The sequence below is a fragment of the Anguilla anguilla genome, chromosome 10 (assembly GCF_013347855.1).
Source record: "Anguilla anguilla isolate fAngAng1 chromosome 10, fAngAng1.pri, whole genome shotgun sequence".
NCBI lineage: Eukaryota > Metazoa > Chordata > Actinopteri > Anguilliformes > Anguillidae > Anguilla > Anguilla anguilla.
In genome coordinates, this window is record NC_049210.1 from 11,733,735 (window position 1) to 11,753,775 (window position 20,041).

Sequence of the window (20,041 nt, forward strand, 5' to 3'; positions counted from 1 at the left end):
ACTCCCCATCGTACAGGCCTGTCTCACTGTTTACTGTCCAATTGCCCATATCAATTTACCTACTTCTATCTCCTTCAGAACAAGTGGGCTTGCCTATCTTCAAAGGGGGTTGAACATCAAAGGGGTTGATCAAAAACCGCATGATTAAAGAAAAGACTAGTCATTTAGAAAGTGAAAACCTCAAATAAATAAGGAGGGAACATGTTCCCTGGACATGATGTGTGAATGCTTAGATTGTGTAGTTCATAACTGCATTCAAATAGATCATGATGAAGATTACGGTCGAAAAAAAACTAATTGAAATACAGTACGTTGGCAGCTAATCAATCAAACAATTATCTGCAGGTGTTGTATGCACTTAAAAAAGTTTTAAAAAAAACTTAAAAAACATTCTAGTCAAGAATGCTGTTTGAGTTGCACAGGGGATATTAAAATACACACAAACAAGTGCCTGGAAAACAAAGCGTATTGGAGCTGCAGAACAAACTGTGGCCCGTTAGGTATACTAAGAGGAGCCTTGGTAATGACTTCAACAATTAGGCCTGACATCAGCACTTTGTACACTATCCAACAGGTCTGAATGCATTTCATATTGCAACAAATTTGATCAGCACAGGTTGGTGAGATTGCTAGATGCTACTCAAATTCTTAAGCTTGGTTATATCTAGAATCTAGGACTGTATTTTCTGGACCAACATGCAAATTCATTGTGACTGCAGTAATCCTGACAGATAATGTGGCATGATAGGTATTCTGGTAGATATTATTATATAGCAAGGATACTCAAATCTGTCCCTAGATGTTAGTAATAGTGCTGGTTTTCTCTTCGGTCTGACAAGTCCATTGTCCAATAATGTCACTGATTGGCAGGATATTATACTCACCTGGTGCTTCAGGTTTAAATCAGTCCATGATTAGAGGGGAGGAATGAGAATCAGCAATACTACCAGCACCAAGGGCCAGATTTGAGTATCCCTGCTTTATAAGCTTGCCCAATTGCATCATCGCTGTCTGAAGTAGACCGAACTAGCCAAAATGGGTCACTGCAAATTGCAATCAATGCAAGTAGCTATAGCAAGTATTGATTGCTCATTGTGTGCCTATAGTAAGCCTACATCTTACACAATTTTTTTTCACAGTTTTCAGAGTGCTGCCCTGCAGTAAACAGACACCCATGCTCCTTTCTCCCTCACACTGCCCTGCCAAAAAGTACACATCAGCTGACAAAACCCCACAAAGAAAATGCAAATTTCAGCTGAGCAAAAGGCTGCTCCTAATTATAGGACCACTTATTTTCAGCATTGCAGAAACAGGGCTTCTGAATGACCAGACCAAGTGTGGAGGAGTCTACGGTGGGCAAGGAGGGATGTATCCATTTCTGGATTTCATGCCAACATCTGCTCTTAATTAATTAGCCCAGCTATTTACACGATCTGACGTTTCCCAATATCAATCATTTTACTGTTTTCAATTTAGCAGAATGTGCCCCCACGTGCACACACTTTGGCTGCAGTGCTTCTTGTGCAGGTGTAGCCGTGGCATAGCACTGAACAGTACAGGGCTTAAAGAGCACGAGTGCCAGTGAGAACGGTTCACTTCGATATGGAGGTTCCTCCATAAACAGACCCTAGATAAGCTAGGCCTGGCCAGGATGCTCAATCCTGCGATTTTCCACAAGTGAAAATCAGGTGAGTCGACTATGGGCTCTCATCTACTCAACTTTTCCACAGTACAGATGACTGCTAGTAAACCTTAAGGTTGTCTCCAAGACAGACAGGCTATCAAGACAACCCTGGTGGGGATGCAGCTGAGGGAAAAGTGCATGTCATTTCACTGCCCATACATCTATTAAATCCTGTACAATACATCACACAGAGGAACTGACAAACAGTGACCGGCATGCAATTCAAATCAGACTCCTACTTTAGAATTCACCCAGCTAAACCAATTTAAAACATACTTTCCTGGCTAATAGAAAGATACAGACAGTTGTTCGAGCAGGTTTTTGATTTGAACAGACAGCGCTGCACGGCAACTGGTCTATGACGAGGTCACAGCTGCCAGCTCTACCTTCCAGTCCCATTACCAGAACAATGGCTAATAATATATGACCGCAGACTCGGGGCAACCATGGCTGCACCATGCCAGACAACCCACTTATCAGGACATTTACTCCCAGCCTGCTTTTCTTTGCATTTCATCCACCCTGTCATTTACATAAGCACAAATTCTCATAACCTTTGAATGCTTTGATGCCCTGTAGATTCCCGCCCCTAATGGAAAAACTCCCACTGCCCTGCCAAGGAGTAAACATCTGCTGACAAAACCCGGAAAATAAAACAATGCAAATGTCAGCTGTGCAAAAGGCTGCTCCTAATTTTAGGACCACTTCTTTTCGGAATTGCAGAAGCAGTGCTTCCGAATGACCGGACCAAGTGTGGAGGAGTCAAGGTTAGACGAAGAAGGATGTATCCATTTTTGGATTTCATGCAAGCATCAGTTCTTAATTAATTAGCCCAGCCATTTACATGAGCTGACATTTCAGACTTTCCCTTTATCAATCATTTCACTGTGGTTTAATCTGCAGAGTGAACTGACATTGGTGTGAGTAGTTAATTAGCAATTGGAAACAAAAACATGCATATCCTCCAAAAATAGAGTCGCCCAACCCAGAACAGTCAAATAACTGACATCACAAGAAACCTTAGGCAAGCATGGCCACTCCCTTCAAAAAACAAAAAACAAACCAGCGCTTGTCAACTGGGCAGAGAATAATGAAAAGGAAAGCAGCCTTAAATGAACTGCTTTGTCCCTACAGAACCCTGCAGAGCATTGTGTGTCTGTCAAAGCCAAAAAAGTTTTCAATTTAGCAGAATGTGCAGCCACCCCCTATGGAGAGCTTTCACTTTGGGCCCTGTCAGTAAACGATGTGACAGAAAGCATTGCTATATCAAAGGAAATGTCTAAAAGAAGCATAAGCCCTGTAAGTCACTTTATTTCTGCAAGTTGCACACAGATCAGACACTTCTGTTGAAGTTTCGGACTGACTCCATGTTGGAAAAGACACAAGATCTATTGCATTAGTAGAAAGCCCCATTAATACGACCTCAGGTGTGCACCTGACAAGGCCTGATGCTGGAAACAGGGAACCTACAGTAAGGAGCACAGTGAGAGCCATCAGTGAGAAAAGTTTTCTGTCATCTGTGAGTAATCATTTAAAACCACCGTGAAAACGAACAAATAGAATATAGAATAATCTATGATGACATATACCGGATAGTAATTAATGCCAGGATCAAGCCTCTATGTCACAATGTTTACGCAAGTCAGAGATGGACATTTTATTATGCGTGTACTGACAAATAAAAACTGACCCGTTCCAATGATGTGACGTCCAGTAAAAAGCTCTAGATCACAGTGAACATGATTCTAAAATCAGTGTGTTTCACCTCTATTTTCTTAACCTGACATCAGAAATACTTAGAGCTTTTACATGAACTCTCATGCCACATACTTCTGACGTTTTCCCTAATGAAGGCAAAAGCACATTGTTCACGTGTAATTTGTACATTTAATCCTAATTTTGCACTGTTTATTTTTGAAGGACCAAGAGCGAATAAGCCCACAAGGGCAGCAGCCACCTTGCGGCAGTAGAAGGGTCTTGAATCAGTAGGGCGGGGCTCCTTGCATGAGAAGACGGCCATCGTTTCTGAAATAGATGCCAAGTCACGATAGGACACAGTCAGTAGAAGACCAACCAGAGCAGCACTCGCAGGATGAATTAAACTGTAAGCCCTCGCTTTCACCTTTCACAGAACTACACTGTCAGGGTTACTCCTCTGCCACGGGTTCTAATGGCCTGCAGAGACAAACAGTACAGACGTCTGTAACTGCTGAGTTTCTGCAGACTCACCATTTATACCCATTTTCTCTAATTAGACCAGGACACCAGGATCCCTGCAGGTCTCGAAATACATCTTTAAAGGTTTGCTGCCACTCAGTTTCATGCCAGGCAATAATGGAATGTGCGCATGGGGATGGGTGGGGACAGGTCCTCACCTTCTCCTCCTGCTTCTATAACAGCATTAAACTTCATTTAAATTTTTTAAATGAAGCAGTTAAGGGTGATATCAATTCCCACAAATTAGGTGTGTACATTTCTCCATGAAATGATAAGAGAATGAGGCTGAAAAAAAATTCATGTGATTTTCTTAAGTTGAAGACATATCACCAGCCTACATTTATAACCATTATTTGATTTATTTTTAAGGTATGGATAATTGCTTTTGGTTGCCCTTGTAATCTTACAAAATGAATGAGATTCTTATCCTTATGTTACCCCAGAGATACAGACATCTGGAAATTATGTTTCAGTAAAAGAAACAATATAAGGGGAAGGAACTCCTCAGTTCAAGAGAGAATAAGATGGACTCCGATCTCATGTAAATTACCCTTTTGCCAAAATAATCCAAGACTCCAGGCTTGTGCCAAAGCTCCAGTGTTGCATTGGTTCTCCCTATTATGATTGTACAAAGAGTTTTATACTGTATATATTCATGGATGACAAACTGACCACTGGTTCTGGAATAAAATGAACAGATTTCCAAGACCATAACTGGGTTGAGGGCATAAAAATAAACCATAAATTATATTAGATATGTATGCCTCATTTTTCTCTTATGGGAAGATGGCTTTGTCTTCTTTGGCCTTTGCCTCAGACCCAATTAGCAGTGATTTGACAGCACTGTTCTAAAGAACATGCATCTCATTGATGTGTCTGTTCCATAGACTCCCTGATCAAGCTGCTGCAACAGCAAAACATTAAAAATAAAAAAACAGTGAAATTTGACCTTTCTAAATATCTGTGCAGCTCCGTACAAAAGCTATAATTGAACACATTCACACCCATGCCTTTTTTGACATTACAATTTTTTTGTCTGATTGGGATGGTGCCATTTTGAAATTTGATAATAGAAATGTGGAAATAATACCTCTCAGTCATCTACATTTCTTTAATTGTACCCTGTTATTTCACAATAAGCTCTGATCCTGCAGTCTATTTGAGTGTTAAGAGAGCTCCCCTTACAAAGGGGAACTAAACACTACTGGCTTAACATTTATTTTTTCTTTACAGCAATTAAGCTCAGTGGAATTCTCAAGAGGCTTCATGTAAAGGCCAAATCTCACAAAAGATTTGAAGGTAATTGGCTCTGCAATTCTCCAGAAAGCCTTCTAAAGTGTATTTATTCTTCTCTAGTAAGACGAACCATGTTTATTTGCTCATATTCCTAAAAGTGTCTTATAAAATTACTTGATGCCATGTGCCACAGTCCCACTGTGCAGCTTTGCATAGTCAGTCCACCACGGTCAAAGTGACCTGTTCCATGTCATTAAAGAAAGAAAAATAACATGCAACACAAGGCATAGCATGCATTACCGATCATCAGATTTCTCTCTTCTGTGCTTCCGCCTGCTTCTCATTGGGGTTTTATGTGACATCCTTAACAACAGTCCTTCGAGAGCCAGTGCTCTCATTAGCTCCACTCTCTGAAGGCAGCCAACAGCAGGTGACAGTATTTTATTTTATTTTTTATTTTTTATTTTTTTTGGGGGGGTGGGGGGGGTCTTGGTCATTGTAGTAGCCTGACATCATGTCCTTTAAAGAGACCTCAAAGCTGCCAAAATTCTAGCAATTTAAATGGAAAGATGTGTGAGCAAAGTTGTATGATACTAACTGGTGGAATAAGTTCCCCTAGGACAACTGTCTACCGTCTGTCAAACATTTCAAACCAATAATCATTTAGAAAACAACACTTGAATGCCCAAGGAAGATCCAATTAGGGACAATTTTCTCACATTCTCTTGGCTCTAAAATGACTGTTACATCAGCAACGGAATGCAGGTGCAGTTGCTCCGCTGTCAAACACATATCAAAGTAGACTTTGCGGCTGGATGCCAACTCTCAGCTTTTAGCTCAAGAACACACATGCGTCCTCGTCACAGTTAGTTCTTCCTCTGCAGAAATGCTGCAGATAGACCAAAATGTTTGTTATGGTCAGTTTCCTTTGCCAAAAGGACAGTTTGAGGTTGGTGACTGACATGCAAACAAGCAGAAAATCTTGTGCAAACATGAATTATCTGTGACGATCACAGACTTGAAACTCGACTTCACATTTTTCCAAGAGACGGACACCCATTTCTAATCCTTGATTAACTGTTGGTGGCACGGACAAGCAAACCAAATTTCTAGCTAACAAACTTTTCTATCTAAACTTGCCGTAGTCTGCACTTTGAGACAGTGCTGGCATTCATTCTTCTGTATTTAATTTAGGAAGCCAACATTTCTGAACAGTCATGCATATTCATTTGCACCTGTCTCAGCCGACATGTCACCTGCCTTACAGGACTAAGAGGTGGCAGGCCAATAACAGCACTGAAGGTGCTAGCCTCATAAACATTAACTTCAGAGCACTCTGGCACCGCTGAGCAAACACACTTCTGCTGAGGTTCCTGTTGCCCTGGGCCTGTGTTCTCTCACTGTGGCAGGTAGATCAGGTGTACTGGCTAGCGCCCAAGTAGGACAAATTAATCTATATTGATTGCAAGGTCCCACGGCATGGTTTCAGAGGAGCAGCCTCGCGCTTTGTATATGCTATGAATGTGTTTGTCACCAGTGAAGTCCCTCCTGGACACCCAAAGCCCTGTGGGTTTCTCAATTCTCTTTAAATCACAACAGACTAACGATCTGTAATCAATAGTCATTCCTGCCAACACAGACGACCATTGATCCCTTTCAGTAACTGAAGGCACAGATTTGGAGGGGTAATCAGCACACTGTCAACCCCTTTGCCTCCTCCTCCTGTTGGGAAGGTCCCTGCAATAATGGGCTTTCCATGCATCTCAATCGAAATGACAGCAAACATAAACTAAACTGCCCCCACACAGAAACAACAGCCTGTTTGAGAAGGCTTGATTCTAATCCTATCTGCTAAGTAATTAACTAAAAAAAATAAATCAGAAAATTCGTTTTCATCAGCAGAGCCAGGGCACTGGAACAGTCTGCGATGCAGAGCCAGGACATTGAGTTGGTCTGGAAGGTAGTAAAAGTCATTTCTCTCTAAACTCCTTTCACTGAAAATTTCTCCCTCCAGTGACTTTAATGGATGAGATTTTTTACGCTGGTCTACGCGTCATAACTTTGAGAACCTTGCCAACAGAAGTTATCCCCATACAACAGCAGAAACATTCCACACCACACGGATACATATGCTATTTAAAACTATCGTAGATCAAGCAGTGGTATTTGGATGCACACACAACGCACTCAAAAGATATCACACACATTTTTTCTCAATTATTGTGGCGGACTCATTTTGATAGCAATTATTTGGTGCTGATGAACTCCCACAAAATATCAGATTGAAATATTGTTTACAACATTACAATTTCAATATTAAAATTTACTGTTACAGAAGGATACAATTTACCTTTAAATGTGTAGTTTTTTCAAAATTATGGCTATTTGGTCAACCCCAACATACTGACTAAGAATGATAGCGCTCCCAGACAAGACAACCGTCTAGTGATGTCGATCGTGTTTCGACTCCTCCTACCGCACATCTATCTGCAACCTGGCAGTCCAGCGGGAAACACAAGTTTTACGGAAGGGAGACCAACGGAGCTCTCATTCTAAGTTAGACTGCCTTGACCGACATTCAGTGATTTTGCGTCATCGAAAGGTGGATTTCGTTGTTTAGTAGTTGTTAAGGAAAATTACAAGTCGGGCGCACCAAAGGTAAGCAATATATATATATATATATATATATATATGTATATATATATATATATATATATATATATATATATGTTTGTGTGTGTGTGTGTGTGTGTGTGTCGTTAGATGTATTATATTAACGGTAATACCAGTAAATAAGTTTCAACAACGCAGCTTTCTCCAATGCTCCAACTACAATTCAATTAATGTTTTGCAGTGTTTTAGATTTATTTTATCCCTCAGTAATATCTTAATAGTAAAGTATGTGCCTTATAGGCGTTGGGCTACCATTGTTAGCCATGATCTATTGCTGGGTACTATTAACCCAAATTAAAATAATTCCGAAACTGTGTTGTGCATTTTTCATTGCGTAGCCTAGCCTACTTGACGCGGAAAATTATATAATTCTACTTGTAATCTTTAACCCTATCACACTGCAGGTATATTGATTTTACATTAGGACATCAATTAAGTATTTCCAAGGCACCATTAATTGCCTAAACTTAACAGAGTCTTCGTACGTTTCCAGTTTCTGTACAGTCCCTACTGTACAGCCTGAAGTATTTATGTTTTCAATAAAAATACACATCACAAGTACAGATCTCGTCATGACACGAGTCGAAGACAAAAGTACAGCAACCCGCTTAAATGAAAACCGCAAAGGGATGGCGCGTGACTTTGTGACCTTACCCAATATTAAAACTTATCATAAGCGTCAGATAAAGAGACAATTCTCAAGCGGTTTTGGTATTACAGCATCTTAACGACCGAAACAGCACGATATTTTAGACCGGTGCTCAATTACTATTACATTTACATGTACATGAAGCTAGATATTACATTGAAAGAGCGTTGCAATTTGTAACTGGAAAGCCAATGTTTAGTGGCCGTTTAAGAAAACAACAGGCAGCCTGTATCACCAAGAACAGTAATTTCAAATACTTCTATATGCCATATACCGTGGGATATTTTGAAATTCTCCGTCTCTTACGCAATTTACAGAGACTCAAACCTGCATAATTTATGAGAACGGACAACAATGCACGTCATTCTGGAGAGAAATAATATACCAGCCTGTTGCAAAAACTAAGTGATAACTTACAAAAAGACAAATGTCGCAAATTAAAATCGGGTAAAATACTTTATCAGTTATACTCTATCTTGTCGAATCGGATCCCCTACTGCCAGTCTTGATAAACCGACTAGCCGACATCATATATCCTAGCATGTTTTGCTTAAATCTATAACGTAGCTATACTCGCCTTTATGCAGCGACGCGGTGGTAAAAGCAGATTTCATCAGATAATGGAAGACCTAAAACTACTCTGCGTATTCTTCAGAACGGAACCTTTTCTTAATTTCTTCAAAAACTGTTATAATTTGAGTTTTAAAATAATTAGAATTTGCGAAATAACATATTTCATCTGCATTTAATAAAAGCAAATTGCGAGAGAACGGTAAAGCACTGGGGTGAATAACTCCTAATATAAGTTGAATGTCACAAGTCACACCGTTACGCTCTAAAACACAAACTATTCTCATTTTAACCCAATTTCGTTCCATTTGGTAGAGCATTCATTCCACATTTCGGCTACATCGCGGGAGCTGCCTAAATTAATATACTTAATTAAATTAAGTATAATGAAAAGACACTCTCATTCCCTGAAAATATTTTTTAGAACAGAACTTTAACCATTTACAACTTCTCATTAGATTTACTGCAAAAAAAAAAAATCTCATTCAAGATTTATCTACTGCAGGCACTGACTAGCATGGTCTAAATGAAAGTAAATTGCAAAATCCACCCAATTTGGTAGTAGTTTAGAGATGTGACAAGATGTAATCATGCCAGTGCTTGATATTACTGTTAAAATGTTTTATTAAGGTACAAGATCCAACACAATAATATCAGAAAGTGGTCTCTTCACGTGGAAATAGATGGTAGAGTGCACTGGACAGTGTACTGATATGTACTGCGCACACAAGGGCCACATTAGAGTGTGTTCAGCATACCAAACAGGTATTTTGGATTTAGTCTGAAGCCACTGCGGGAGTGTAAAATTCAGGTTGGGAAATGTGTTGGCACTGTTCGTGATGTACTGTCCTTCATGACGTCGCAGCATATTACTTCTGAAAGGTTTAAATTTGCTCCAGTTGTGATGTACCGCCTGTGATTTATAGAGTACATGCACATCACAAGAAGTAAGGAACAAACTGAGGAAGATTGTTGGTTTATACGATGTCACATGTGCCACAAATAAGGTAGAAACAATAGTCCTAGAGCAAAGAAAAGATCTGGACGGTTGACTACAGCTAGAGGTGACATGAGGAGTTTGTGCAACAGCTGCCTGAGGCTCCTGTGCACATCCATTTTATGATGCAGTCATTTTCATCACAGAAGAAGTGCTTTTACATTAGAGTGCAAGTCGACGCGTGCCTTTAGTCACTTAATGACAGTAATTCAGGTTCCAATCCTGGACTTGATGATGTTGTTGCACCCTTCAGGAAGCTTACCCCCTCCACCCTCATAAGCCCGTTTATTCCTCAGGGTCCTAATGGAGTAGTTACAGCTTTCATTTGCAGCATAGTTACTTCTGATTTTAACAGCTCACTCACTCTGAAGTGCCATGCTGCTGGTTTCTTTAGCTGCTGATATGGAGAGCATCCGTGTATCACAATAAGCAAGAAACAAATTCAGGAAGACTGTGATTATACAAGTCACATACCACATACCACAAATAAGGTGGAAATGATAGCCCAGAACTGGTTTCCTGTGCTTACTCTTGCGAAAAATGGTCAAGTGGTTCCAATTTGGCACCAGACATTAGCTTGAGTCAGAAGCATCTTCTTTTGTTGCAAGGGGACAGTATTAAACTAATTGGCTTTAGTTTCAAATCACAGTTAATGTACTCCTACAGTTCCTTCAAGTAGGGAACTGTGCTCAATGCTCTTCTGTAAATATTCAACCGTTTAAATGAACATTTTAATTGTAACACTAATTACTCCTGGACAGAGGCATCAGCTAAGTAAATAAAATTAATTTACATTCTGTTCGGGCATAATAGATATAATCAGGGCTTGTGACAGACTGTAGCTGCTATGAGAAGCACACAGTGCATCAGTTTGAACTGTACTGTGCATCAAGCCTTATAAGGGTGGCTACAAGGTGCGATTGATAGCAAAGATAGCCAGTGTTTATTATATTTCTTCTCACCAGAATGACCTGATCATATCAAAGAGATACGAGTTCATATTTTCCGTTTCATTTCGTAAATTACCATCTGAAGCATGGGACATTGTTTTTGACTGTGACTTACAGAAGAGAAGTCCCTCTGTCTAGTCCTGGCACTCACATCTGATAAGGCTGTCTCATGAGCGGCAGTAGATTATAGAGTGAGTGTGGGGAGAACGGTGCTTATTGTATCCTGGTGGATCGCATGCACTGGCACACAGGCACATACACCTTCAAGTCTCTCTGCCCTGTGGATGGTCTAAAAGATCTGCTCTAATGTTCCATTAGTGTCATCGCGGCGGAGTGAAACCCTTTCGACAGTTCCATTAACAAGTTGGGCAGACGGTAAAATCCACTCCAAAACAAAACAGGAGACCCGTGCCTGGGTGATGCACATGAGACAGATCCAGTCTAATGAGTCTCATTATATGACTCATCCATTTCCAGTAATAAGAAATGATGATGAAGAAATAGACATGAACTTTCTGCCGTAAAATTTTGCGGGGGAGGAAATGCATCACAATAAAGCACTTGGAGTGCAAGGAAGGCCAGGAGGCAACGCTGAACTGCCGGGAAGGGTTACCGGGAAATGAAGGTTGTGGAGGACAGGGCTGTGCCCTGTCTCACCGCACGATAGCACCTTCCCTGGTCAACGGTGAGCATGCCGTCTGCCAGCATAAACTGCATTAACGGCAACATGTAACTGACACTGCAGGTACAGTCCTGTCAATCATTTTCTCTTCATATTTTAAACTTAAAACAGCCAGAAACCCAACAAATCCAAAATAAAGAAATTGTTATTCTTCTGGTAGCCTCTGTCTGACTAGTCACCTCACATAAATATTCTCAATCTCATTTCACTTAACAAATTGAAATTGCATGCTGATGAAGGTCATTCCAAATACCTCTTTTAAATTACATAACAGTTCATAAGAAGAAATCCATTTAATGATTGCATTCTGCTTCAATGCCTTGATTAGTTTACGGTCATTTGGCAACCCTTGTAACAACACCACATTTTTCATGTAAGGATTTAATTCCCTTTATCTATGCTCATTCCAAAAAAGAAAAATGATCATTTGGACGTACATTACAATCTGCTGAATAAAGGAACTGTAAATTTTGCAAGGAACTGTAAATCTTGCAAGGAAAAGATCATTTGAGAAAGAAAGTTATTTATGTTTTTGTTGCCCAGTCAATTTTGATCTGTGCTTTCAGAAAGAAAAAACGCTCTGGACAGTTGACTACAGCTAGAGGTGAGAGGAGTTTGTGGCTAGGTGCAACAGCGATGGGAGGCCGTCAGGGGCTCCTCCGCACGTCCACCATTTTCTCACGCAGTCATTTTCATCACTGAAGAACTGATCCCATCTACCCTTTATCGAATAAGCCCGTTTATTCCACAGGGTTCTAAAAGAGTAGCGATAGCTTTCATTTGGAGTGCAGAACACTCTGATTTTAAAAGCTTGCTCAGTCTGAAGTGCTGTGCGGCTAGCATCTTTTGTCGCGCTTGATATCGAATGTCTGGGTCTCCTCTCTGTGCTGGAGTCAGCGGGAGATACACAAAGACCGGCACGTGGGAGCTCTGGCTCGAACCCGCTGCTAATGGCTCCTTTCAGGGAGATGGCCATTACAATCAGAGCTTCCAGCATCATAAAGACATGGTTGGTGTGCCACTGGCACAGACTAGGCTGTGCCTGGAGGTTCTTAGGCACAGAACATGTAGCTTGAAGCGTCATCAGCACAGTATTCATGTTAAACAGGGTGGATATTTTTTTTTGAAGTGGGCGAGTCTCCATTATGAACGAACAGCACATGGACAAAGTTCCATTTCAGCAAGGTTTTTACAGTGAGTTAAAACACCTCTGCATAGCTATGATGATGGTGAAGATGATTACGATGATGGAGACAATCGTATCATGTTGATAATTATGACGATGACAACGATGCAGTTCAATTAATTTTCTACCCCTTTTTCCTTCGATGTGGAGACTCGCCTACCAGGTGCTTAAACGTGCCCTTGAACTGCTGGGATGGAAGACGGCGGCAGTGGGTGGCCTGTGGGACCTGTGCCCCAGTGCGGCGTGGGCGGCAAGGGGAACGGCAGTGGCCGGGTCTTTGAGGTAGCGCTGCAGAACGGCTCCTCCAACCGCAGCTCCCAGTTCGCCGGCGTGGAGCTCCTCCAGTCCTACAAGCCCCTCATCATCCCCTGCTACGCCATGGTGGTGCTGGTGGCCATCTTCGGCAACTACCTGCTGCTCTACGTCATCTGCCACACCCGCAAGATGCACAACGTCACCAACTTCTTCATCGGGAACCTGGCCTTCTCCGACATGCTGATGTGCGCCACCTGCGTGCCCTTCACCCTGGCCTACGCCTTCAACCCCCGCGGCTGGGTCTTCGGCCGCTTCATGTGCTACCTGGTGTTCCTCATCCAGCCGGTCACCGTGTACGTCTCCGTGTTCACGCTGACCGCCATCGCCGTCGACAGGTGGGTGGGGCCGCACGGCCGATTCTATGATTTGACTGTTGACAAGGGTGTAATTTTGCCAATTATTTCAGAAACCTGCAAATCAGGCTATTCAAATCAATAGATAGACGTGAAAGGTAATTTGCTGCATTTTGCTGTGGATTGGATGCTTCTGAGAAGTTTCCCCTTTTTATTCTTATTCTTATTCCAATAATTGTTGATGGCATACTGATCCCATTTTAATTAGCATTCAAACATGAGTGCTGTCTTGAAGTTCTGCTTCTGTACAGCTATTAATAAGTTGAATATGTATATTTTTTTGCTATCAAAGTAAAGAGGAGACATTGAAGGTAATTCTTATTCAGGTGCAAGAAACCGTTTGAAATGCAGAACAGACACATTTGACTTGCCAAGGTCAGAACAAAAAACACTGGTTATGTTTAAGAATTCTCCCGGTTATGTTGAAGAATTAAGTGCCTGTTCATTGTGAGTATCAATTGGTGGCCTTTTGAAAGGTTCTTCAGGAACAGGCTATAAAGAACGCTGCACACATTGCTCCCATTTATCTAACCATTTCATATTCTTCTGGTCTGATAAAATAGAAAATGTGGGATATAAATTTTTTTAAACTTTTATGTTGCGGTGTCTTATGAAAATTAGATTAGCCCTAGATTTTGCATATTGTTACATTTGAATGGTGATTGGGGATTCTTATTCTTATTCCTCTACAGTATATGACATGGGATTGATTAATATAGTGGCTCCCAAACTAGGTCCTAGGGGATCGCTCTGTATGCTGGTTTTTGTTACAACCACAATTGCAATCCCAGAATATGGGAGGAGAGAATGGAAATTTATGCATATGACCTGCTACGGCTGATTTATCATAACTGGTGGTCTTTGCAGCAAAGGTAATTACGTCTGCAAAAAGCGGGTGTTGACTTCTTTCAGGCACAAGAACAGCATGGCCATTCTTAAGAGGAGACATCGTCAGTGTAAAAAATCTGTTTAGATTTACAGTTAGCTCCATAATGTTTGGAACAAAGACATGATTTGACTCTGTACTCAACCATTTTAGATTTGTAATCAAACAATTCACACGTGATTACAGTGCACATACAGTGAGTTGTTATTTAAGAGTATTTTATACATTTTGGGTTCAACATGTAGAAATTGCAGTACTTTTTAAATACATGAGCAAAATATGGAGGCCAAAAGGAACTGCCCAAGATCCAAAGCACTCTCCCCTCATCTGTGAAACATGGGGGCGGGGGTGTTTTGGTTTGGGCATGTATGGCTGCCACAGGTACTGGCTCACTTGTCATCATTGATGATATAACTATTGATGGCAGCAGAATGAATTCTTAAGTGTACAGAAGCATCTTATCAGATTTTTTTCTTCTCATGGTTTTTTCACTGTCAGAGTCAGCTCTACCACACAGCTGAAAAGTCAGTTAAAAGGGTTAAACAACTTGAAACTGTGTTCTGCAGTTTTGAATAATGAGACATGCCAACATATAAAGCTGATAGTTCAAGACGCATCTTAAACACCTGCAGTGCATTTAAATGAACTTGCTGCCGCTGTGCTCATTTACATAACCAGTCTTAGTAACTGTGCTAAATTGAAAACATGAGAATTCTGATAAATTCCCTGCATCAGGAAATCCTGTCATCACTTTGCCTTTTAAACTGACGCTTGTTCAGTCTACGACTTATATCTGTTGAAACCTTGTACGACGGTTAAATAAATGGGAGCAATAAAATCTCTCTCTGGGGCGTTCTTTTTAGCCCGTTTGTGAGTTTTAGGAAGCGAGCACCTCCAAAAAAATTACCTGGAATGTGTGTAGGGGTTTTTTTGCCGTTTTTTAAGAAACACCCAATTCCAATTATAAAGACACAGTTCAAAGTATGAATGATATGACATACAAGCTCAACCATTCAACAAAGATGGTTTCAGTCACTTAAATAGTGAGGCTTTTCTTTCACACGAGCACTAGAAAAATTGACATGGTAGTTGCAGCTCTCTTGTAGGGTTTTAGGCAGTTTGGTTGGTCTCACTGATCCAGCTGACTCTCTGCTCCACCCCCAGGTACTACGCCACAGTGCACCCTCTGAAGAAGCGCATCTCCGTGTCAGCCTGCACGTACGTGCTCTCCGGCATCTGGCTGCTGTCCTGCGGGCTGGTGGCCCCCGCGGTGGCGCACACGTACCACGTGGAGTTTCAGGAGGAGGGCTTCACCATCTGCGAGGAGTTCTGGATGGGCCAGGAGAAGGAGCGCCTGGCCTACGCCTACAGCACCCTGTTCATAACCTACGTCATGCCCCTCTCCGCCCTCTGCATCTCCTACCTCTGCATCTCCGTCAAGCTGCGCAACTGCGTGGCGCCGGGCCACTGCACCCAGAGCCAGGCGGAGGCCCAGCGGGCCCGCAAGCGCAAGACCTTCCGGCTGGTGACGCTGGTGGTGGCCGCCTTCGGGATCTGCTGGCTGCCCATCCACGTGTTCAACGTGCTGCGCGACATCGACATCGACCTGATCAACAAGCACTACTTCCTGCTCATCCAGCTGCTCTGCCACCTGTGCGCCATGAGCTCGTCCTGCTGCAACCCCTTCCTGTACGCCTGGCTCCACGACCGCTTCCGCGCCGAGCTGCGCAAGATGTTCACCTGCCACCGCCGCATCGGCATTCACACCAACAACTGCGCCACCGCCAGCGTGGTGCTGTGACCCCTCCGACCTCCCCCCCACCCCACCCCCCAGCAAAACTGGATGGGCTGAGAGGATGTGGAATAGACACAGGACAATAGGACGTGTTAAGGAAGATTGCAGGCCTGTTGGCCGCTTGTCTGTTCTGAGCAACGCTACTCACAGTCATAACAACACTACATCCTAAAGATTGGGCAGGCCCTGGATCAGGGAAAGGAGACCCAAGGTGACAGAGGTGCAAAGCTGTACTGCGTTTCTGACAGGACAATGTGCTGCAACAGATACTGTGGTTGGAATGCTCATTATTATAATACCGTCACTGCGAACACTGAAGCTATTGAGACCACAGTGTTTTCGGACAGCCTAACAAACTGTTAACAGAGAAACATCTCGAAAGGGGAGATAGAGGAGAGCGAGCCATTACTGCACAGTGATACATTAACATTGCATACCTGTCCAATCCAGCGAGTGCTGCTGATGTCAGAGATAAACAAGGCGAGCTCCCATTGGGCGGTCTCAGCAGTGGACGTGTCTTTGGCAGGGGCTAATTTTCTTCAGCTGGCATCCTCCTTCATAGGAAATGAAAAGGAGGGGGAGGTAGAGGAGGAGGACTGGCATTAGGTGATGATTGGGGACTCTTAAAGATAATTGTTTTGCTCTGGTCAGTTAACTTTGGTTCTTTTTAAATGAACCGACACAAGCAAAAATGAGTAATTCATCCATACCTTATGAACCGTTAAAAATGATGGGAACTTTACAAATGCAAATTACATTTTAGATTGAAATTAAATCTGCACCCAGGCTTACACTACAAGACCCTTATGGAAGAGTACTATTATTTTGTAATTCAACTGGGCATGATGGTGCAATACCTTAGAAAAAGAAGGGGGAAAAAAAAGAAGAACAACTGACATTTGTATGCATTTGTTTTAAGATTGAGGCTTTGTACTATCCTGTATTCAGTTTTAACTGTAATTGGTGGTTGTGTAGTTTGCTCTTCTGTGTTAGTGTGTCAAATTATGTTGTTCTGTACAAGATTCTAAAAGAAATTGAACATGAAATGTCCTCTTGAAGTGAAATTTGATTGCTTAGATGTGTTCCATTGGAAATTGAAGAAAATAAAAAAGAAAATAAAAATCAAGGTTGTGCAATTACCTCCCTTCCCCCCCACCCCCTCCCCATCATCTTCAGTTTTGATGAATCGCGCAGAAAAAGCAAAAGCAACATCAAAATTCATTAGGAAAAGCCTCCCAGCATCATAAAGCTGTAATTGAAAATGGGTTTTTTGTGTGTTTTTAATAGTGCTTTAAGGTTAGCTGGGTTCAAACCTATTGTGCCAGAAAGCCTGAGAGAACCGGCAGTGCTTGAAACTTCTTATTTACAACTATCAGTCACCCAGATAATAATGGGGAAACTAACCTATTTTAATAATGTTCCAATAGCGAGGAGACATTTTAGGAAAACTGAAAAATGTTGCCATGGTCACACAGCTTGAACATTATGGTTCTCTTTTCTCCCTGTGTGTGGAGGGGTTGGGACATTATAGTGCCTTTGTTCCAGATGCATGAAAGAGCAGCATGTATGTGATAAGAGCACCGTCTCATAGATGATGCAGGGAGAATGTAGGTGTCATGAGCATACTCAATCTGCTGAAAAGTCCATAACATGTGTGCTTCTCAAATCTGGGTATGAATGAAGCAAGGAAAAAGGATGATACTTTAGGGCAGCACAGACAAGAACGAACCTCCTCCTTTTACAGTCCACCTGCATCAGAGCAATGCACATCGTGTACATCAGGTGAAGCACAGACCACAGGTGCCTACGTGATCAGAGAGATCATGCTCACACAAAGAGACAAGTGAAAATGAAACCCTTTTTCCCTGACCAACCCTACCAAATTGTCATACGCTTTAGGCAGTTGCCTCCTGATGGGTCACATTATGGAAAAAAAACATGCAAAATCCCAATCGTGTGGAATGAGGAGGTGTGATGGTAGTTGTCACATAAAAGGAGGAGAACGCAGAGGTGTTTGTTCTTTCTTTGCTTTCATTGGGAGTTTGCCACCCAACTTTTGGTGCATTACCACCACCTACTGGGCTGGAGTGTGGTCGGTTCCCCTAATTAAGCCTAATACTAATAACAATTGACTATATATAATGAATAAGTAAACAAATACAAAAAAAGTAAATATTTCCCATCAGCCCTGTCTCTGAGGAACCAGAATAAATGTTTGTAAACCCAGTTACTTGAAGGCTTACCTAAGAGTCAGTCTAAATCAACAAATCTCCACATTTCCCTGACAGGTGTTTACCTATTCCTTTCAGTGTCCCATTCAGGCTTGTGTGCCCCAGTCTAAGCCTTGAGATGATAGACTCCTTCCATCTATCCCTGTAGACCTCCGCCTCCCCACCATTGTCTGTGTAGCATATAGATGCAGACCCTTGCTCTCGCCATCCCACTCCTCTGTCACTCTCTCTTCACCCCTGCTTTTACTAACCCTTTTTCCACAGCTCTACTTAGAGGGACATCCATTTTTGGCACTGCTCTCCCCAGAGCTATGTTTGCCAAGTAATCAGCTTCTTCATTCCCTACACAGGCCAGCCCCCCCGTATCCCCCCCCGCCGATATAAATCCCACCTGCAGCCCTCCCTGCTGCAGTCATATCTTTTGCATTAGGTATATCAACTACCACATCCTGCCTGCTGCTTGACTGGAAGGACTTAAGAGAAATCAGTGCTGAGCTTGTGACTCAGCATATCACTGCTCTATCAGGGTTTAGTCAAAGGCTATCAACTGCACATATGTGCTATATTCAGGATACACGCCCATAGCCAGCAGCTGAAAAAAATAAATAAATTACAGGCCCTGTGAAATACATAATTCAATCCTAGCCTTTCATTGTGGCCAATCTAGGGACTTCACAGAGTAAAATAAAGTGAAATGGCAAACCACACGCATTTAATATAGTATACTGACCTGAAAATTGCTGTCCATCATGAAACAAGTGTAATGTGCAGTGGATTCACCGACGGTATTCTAGATGTTTAATGAGCAACATCAGGTAGCTAGGCTACCCAGGCTACCTGGGTACCATAGGGCTTTTATTTCCATAGATTTCCACTTGTTCTTTCTGTGCATCTAAAGCACCACGGTTTTTAAGAAGACAAAAATAACTATTCCACCAGCTAAACTATATTTTAAAATACAGACATTAATGCTCTGATGTCTGAAGTTGCGTTGTGCATGGAACTCAGGCATTTGTCCACGGACCTGTAGCTGGTGAAGGTTTGTTGTATTTTACACAACAGGTAACCCAAAAATGTTTTTAATTAAAAAATCGTTTAGATTCCATGAATAGTCTCGCTTAGTTATCAATTTAACAGTTTAACAAGAAAACTGTTTTGCAATCCGTTTGAGAATTCCCAAACAATTTCACGGTGACCAATGTAGGCCCACCTTTTCAACGTCTTATAACATCGGTTGTAGTCGTCCACTGCTTCCACCAGAGGTCGGACGAGTCAAAAACTATGGACATGGGGCGTGTTCTCAATAGCTTAAAAACAGAAACAGCACTGACTGGTAGCTTACTTATACAAAGTTTCCTCTGGAAATTCCGCACGTTTTTTTCATTTGAGAAAAATAGTAACGCCTTAGATTTGAATCTGACCCATAGATCGTAGAAAAAAATAGGACCACACCACTGAACTGTTTCCAGTCTCTGATGTGAACTCGCCAGTTTTAGCCCCACCTACATCATGGAGACGGGGCAATTTGCCAGTTCACTTTTAGCAGTGACTGCGCTCTTCGGTGTTATAAATTCATGATATCGCGGTCAAAATTAGAACATAAAACCGCGTATTAAT

The 20,041-nt window shown here is 41.9% G+C and overlaps 1 protein-coding gene and 1 long non-coding RNA gene across 3 annotated transcripts; one reads left to right on the top strand and one right to left on the bottom strand.

The window, feature by feature from the left end:
- Positions 1 to 3,560: 3,560 nt before the first annotated feature.
- Positions 3,561 to 19,891, bottom strand: LOC118237401. Of its 2 annotated transcripts, none has more exons than XR_004767157.1 (3): positions 19,635 to 19,891; positions 16,631 to 16,747; positions 3,561 to 3,709 (listed from the first exon to the last, which is right to left on the bottom strand). It is a non-coding gene; the product is annotated as an uncharacterized LOC118237401 (long non-coding RNA). The 2 variants fall into 2 exon arrangements; XR_004767158.1 differs by lacking the exon at positions 19,635 to 19,891 and adding an exon at positions 19,155 to 19,625.
- Positions 7,646 to 16,658, top strand: LOC118237400 (prolactin-releasing peptide receptor-like). The gene is made up of 3 exons (XM_035436072.1): positions 7,646 to 7,795; positions 12,995 to 13,494; positions 15,563 to 16,658. The coding sequence occupies exons 2-3, from the start codon at positions 13,037 to 13,039 to the stop codon at positions 16,197 to 16,199; spliced, it is 1,095 nt and encodes a 364-aa protein (XP_035291963.1). The 5' UTR covers positions 7,646 to 7,795; positions 12,995 to 13,036; the 3' UTR covers positions 16,200 to 16,658.
- Positions 19,892 to 20,041: the final 150 nt, after the last annotated feature.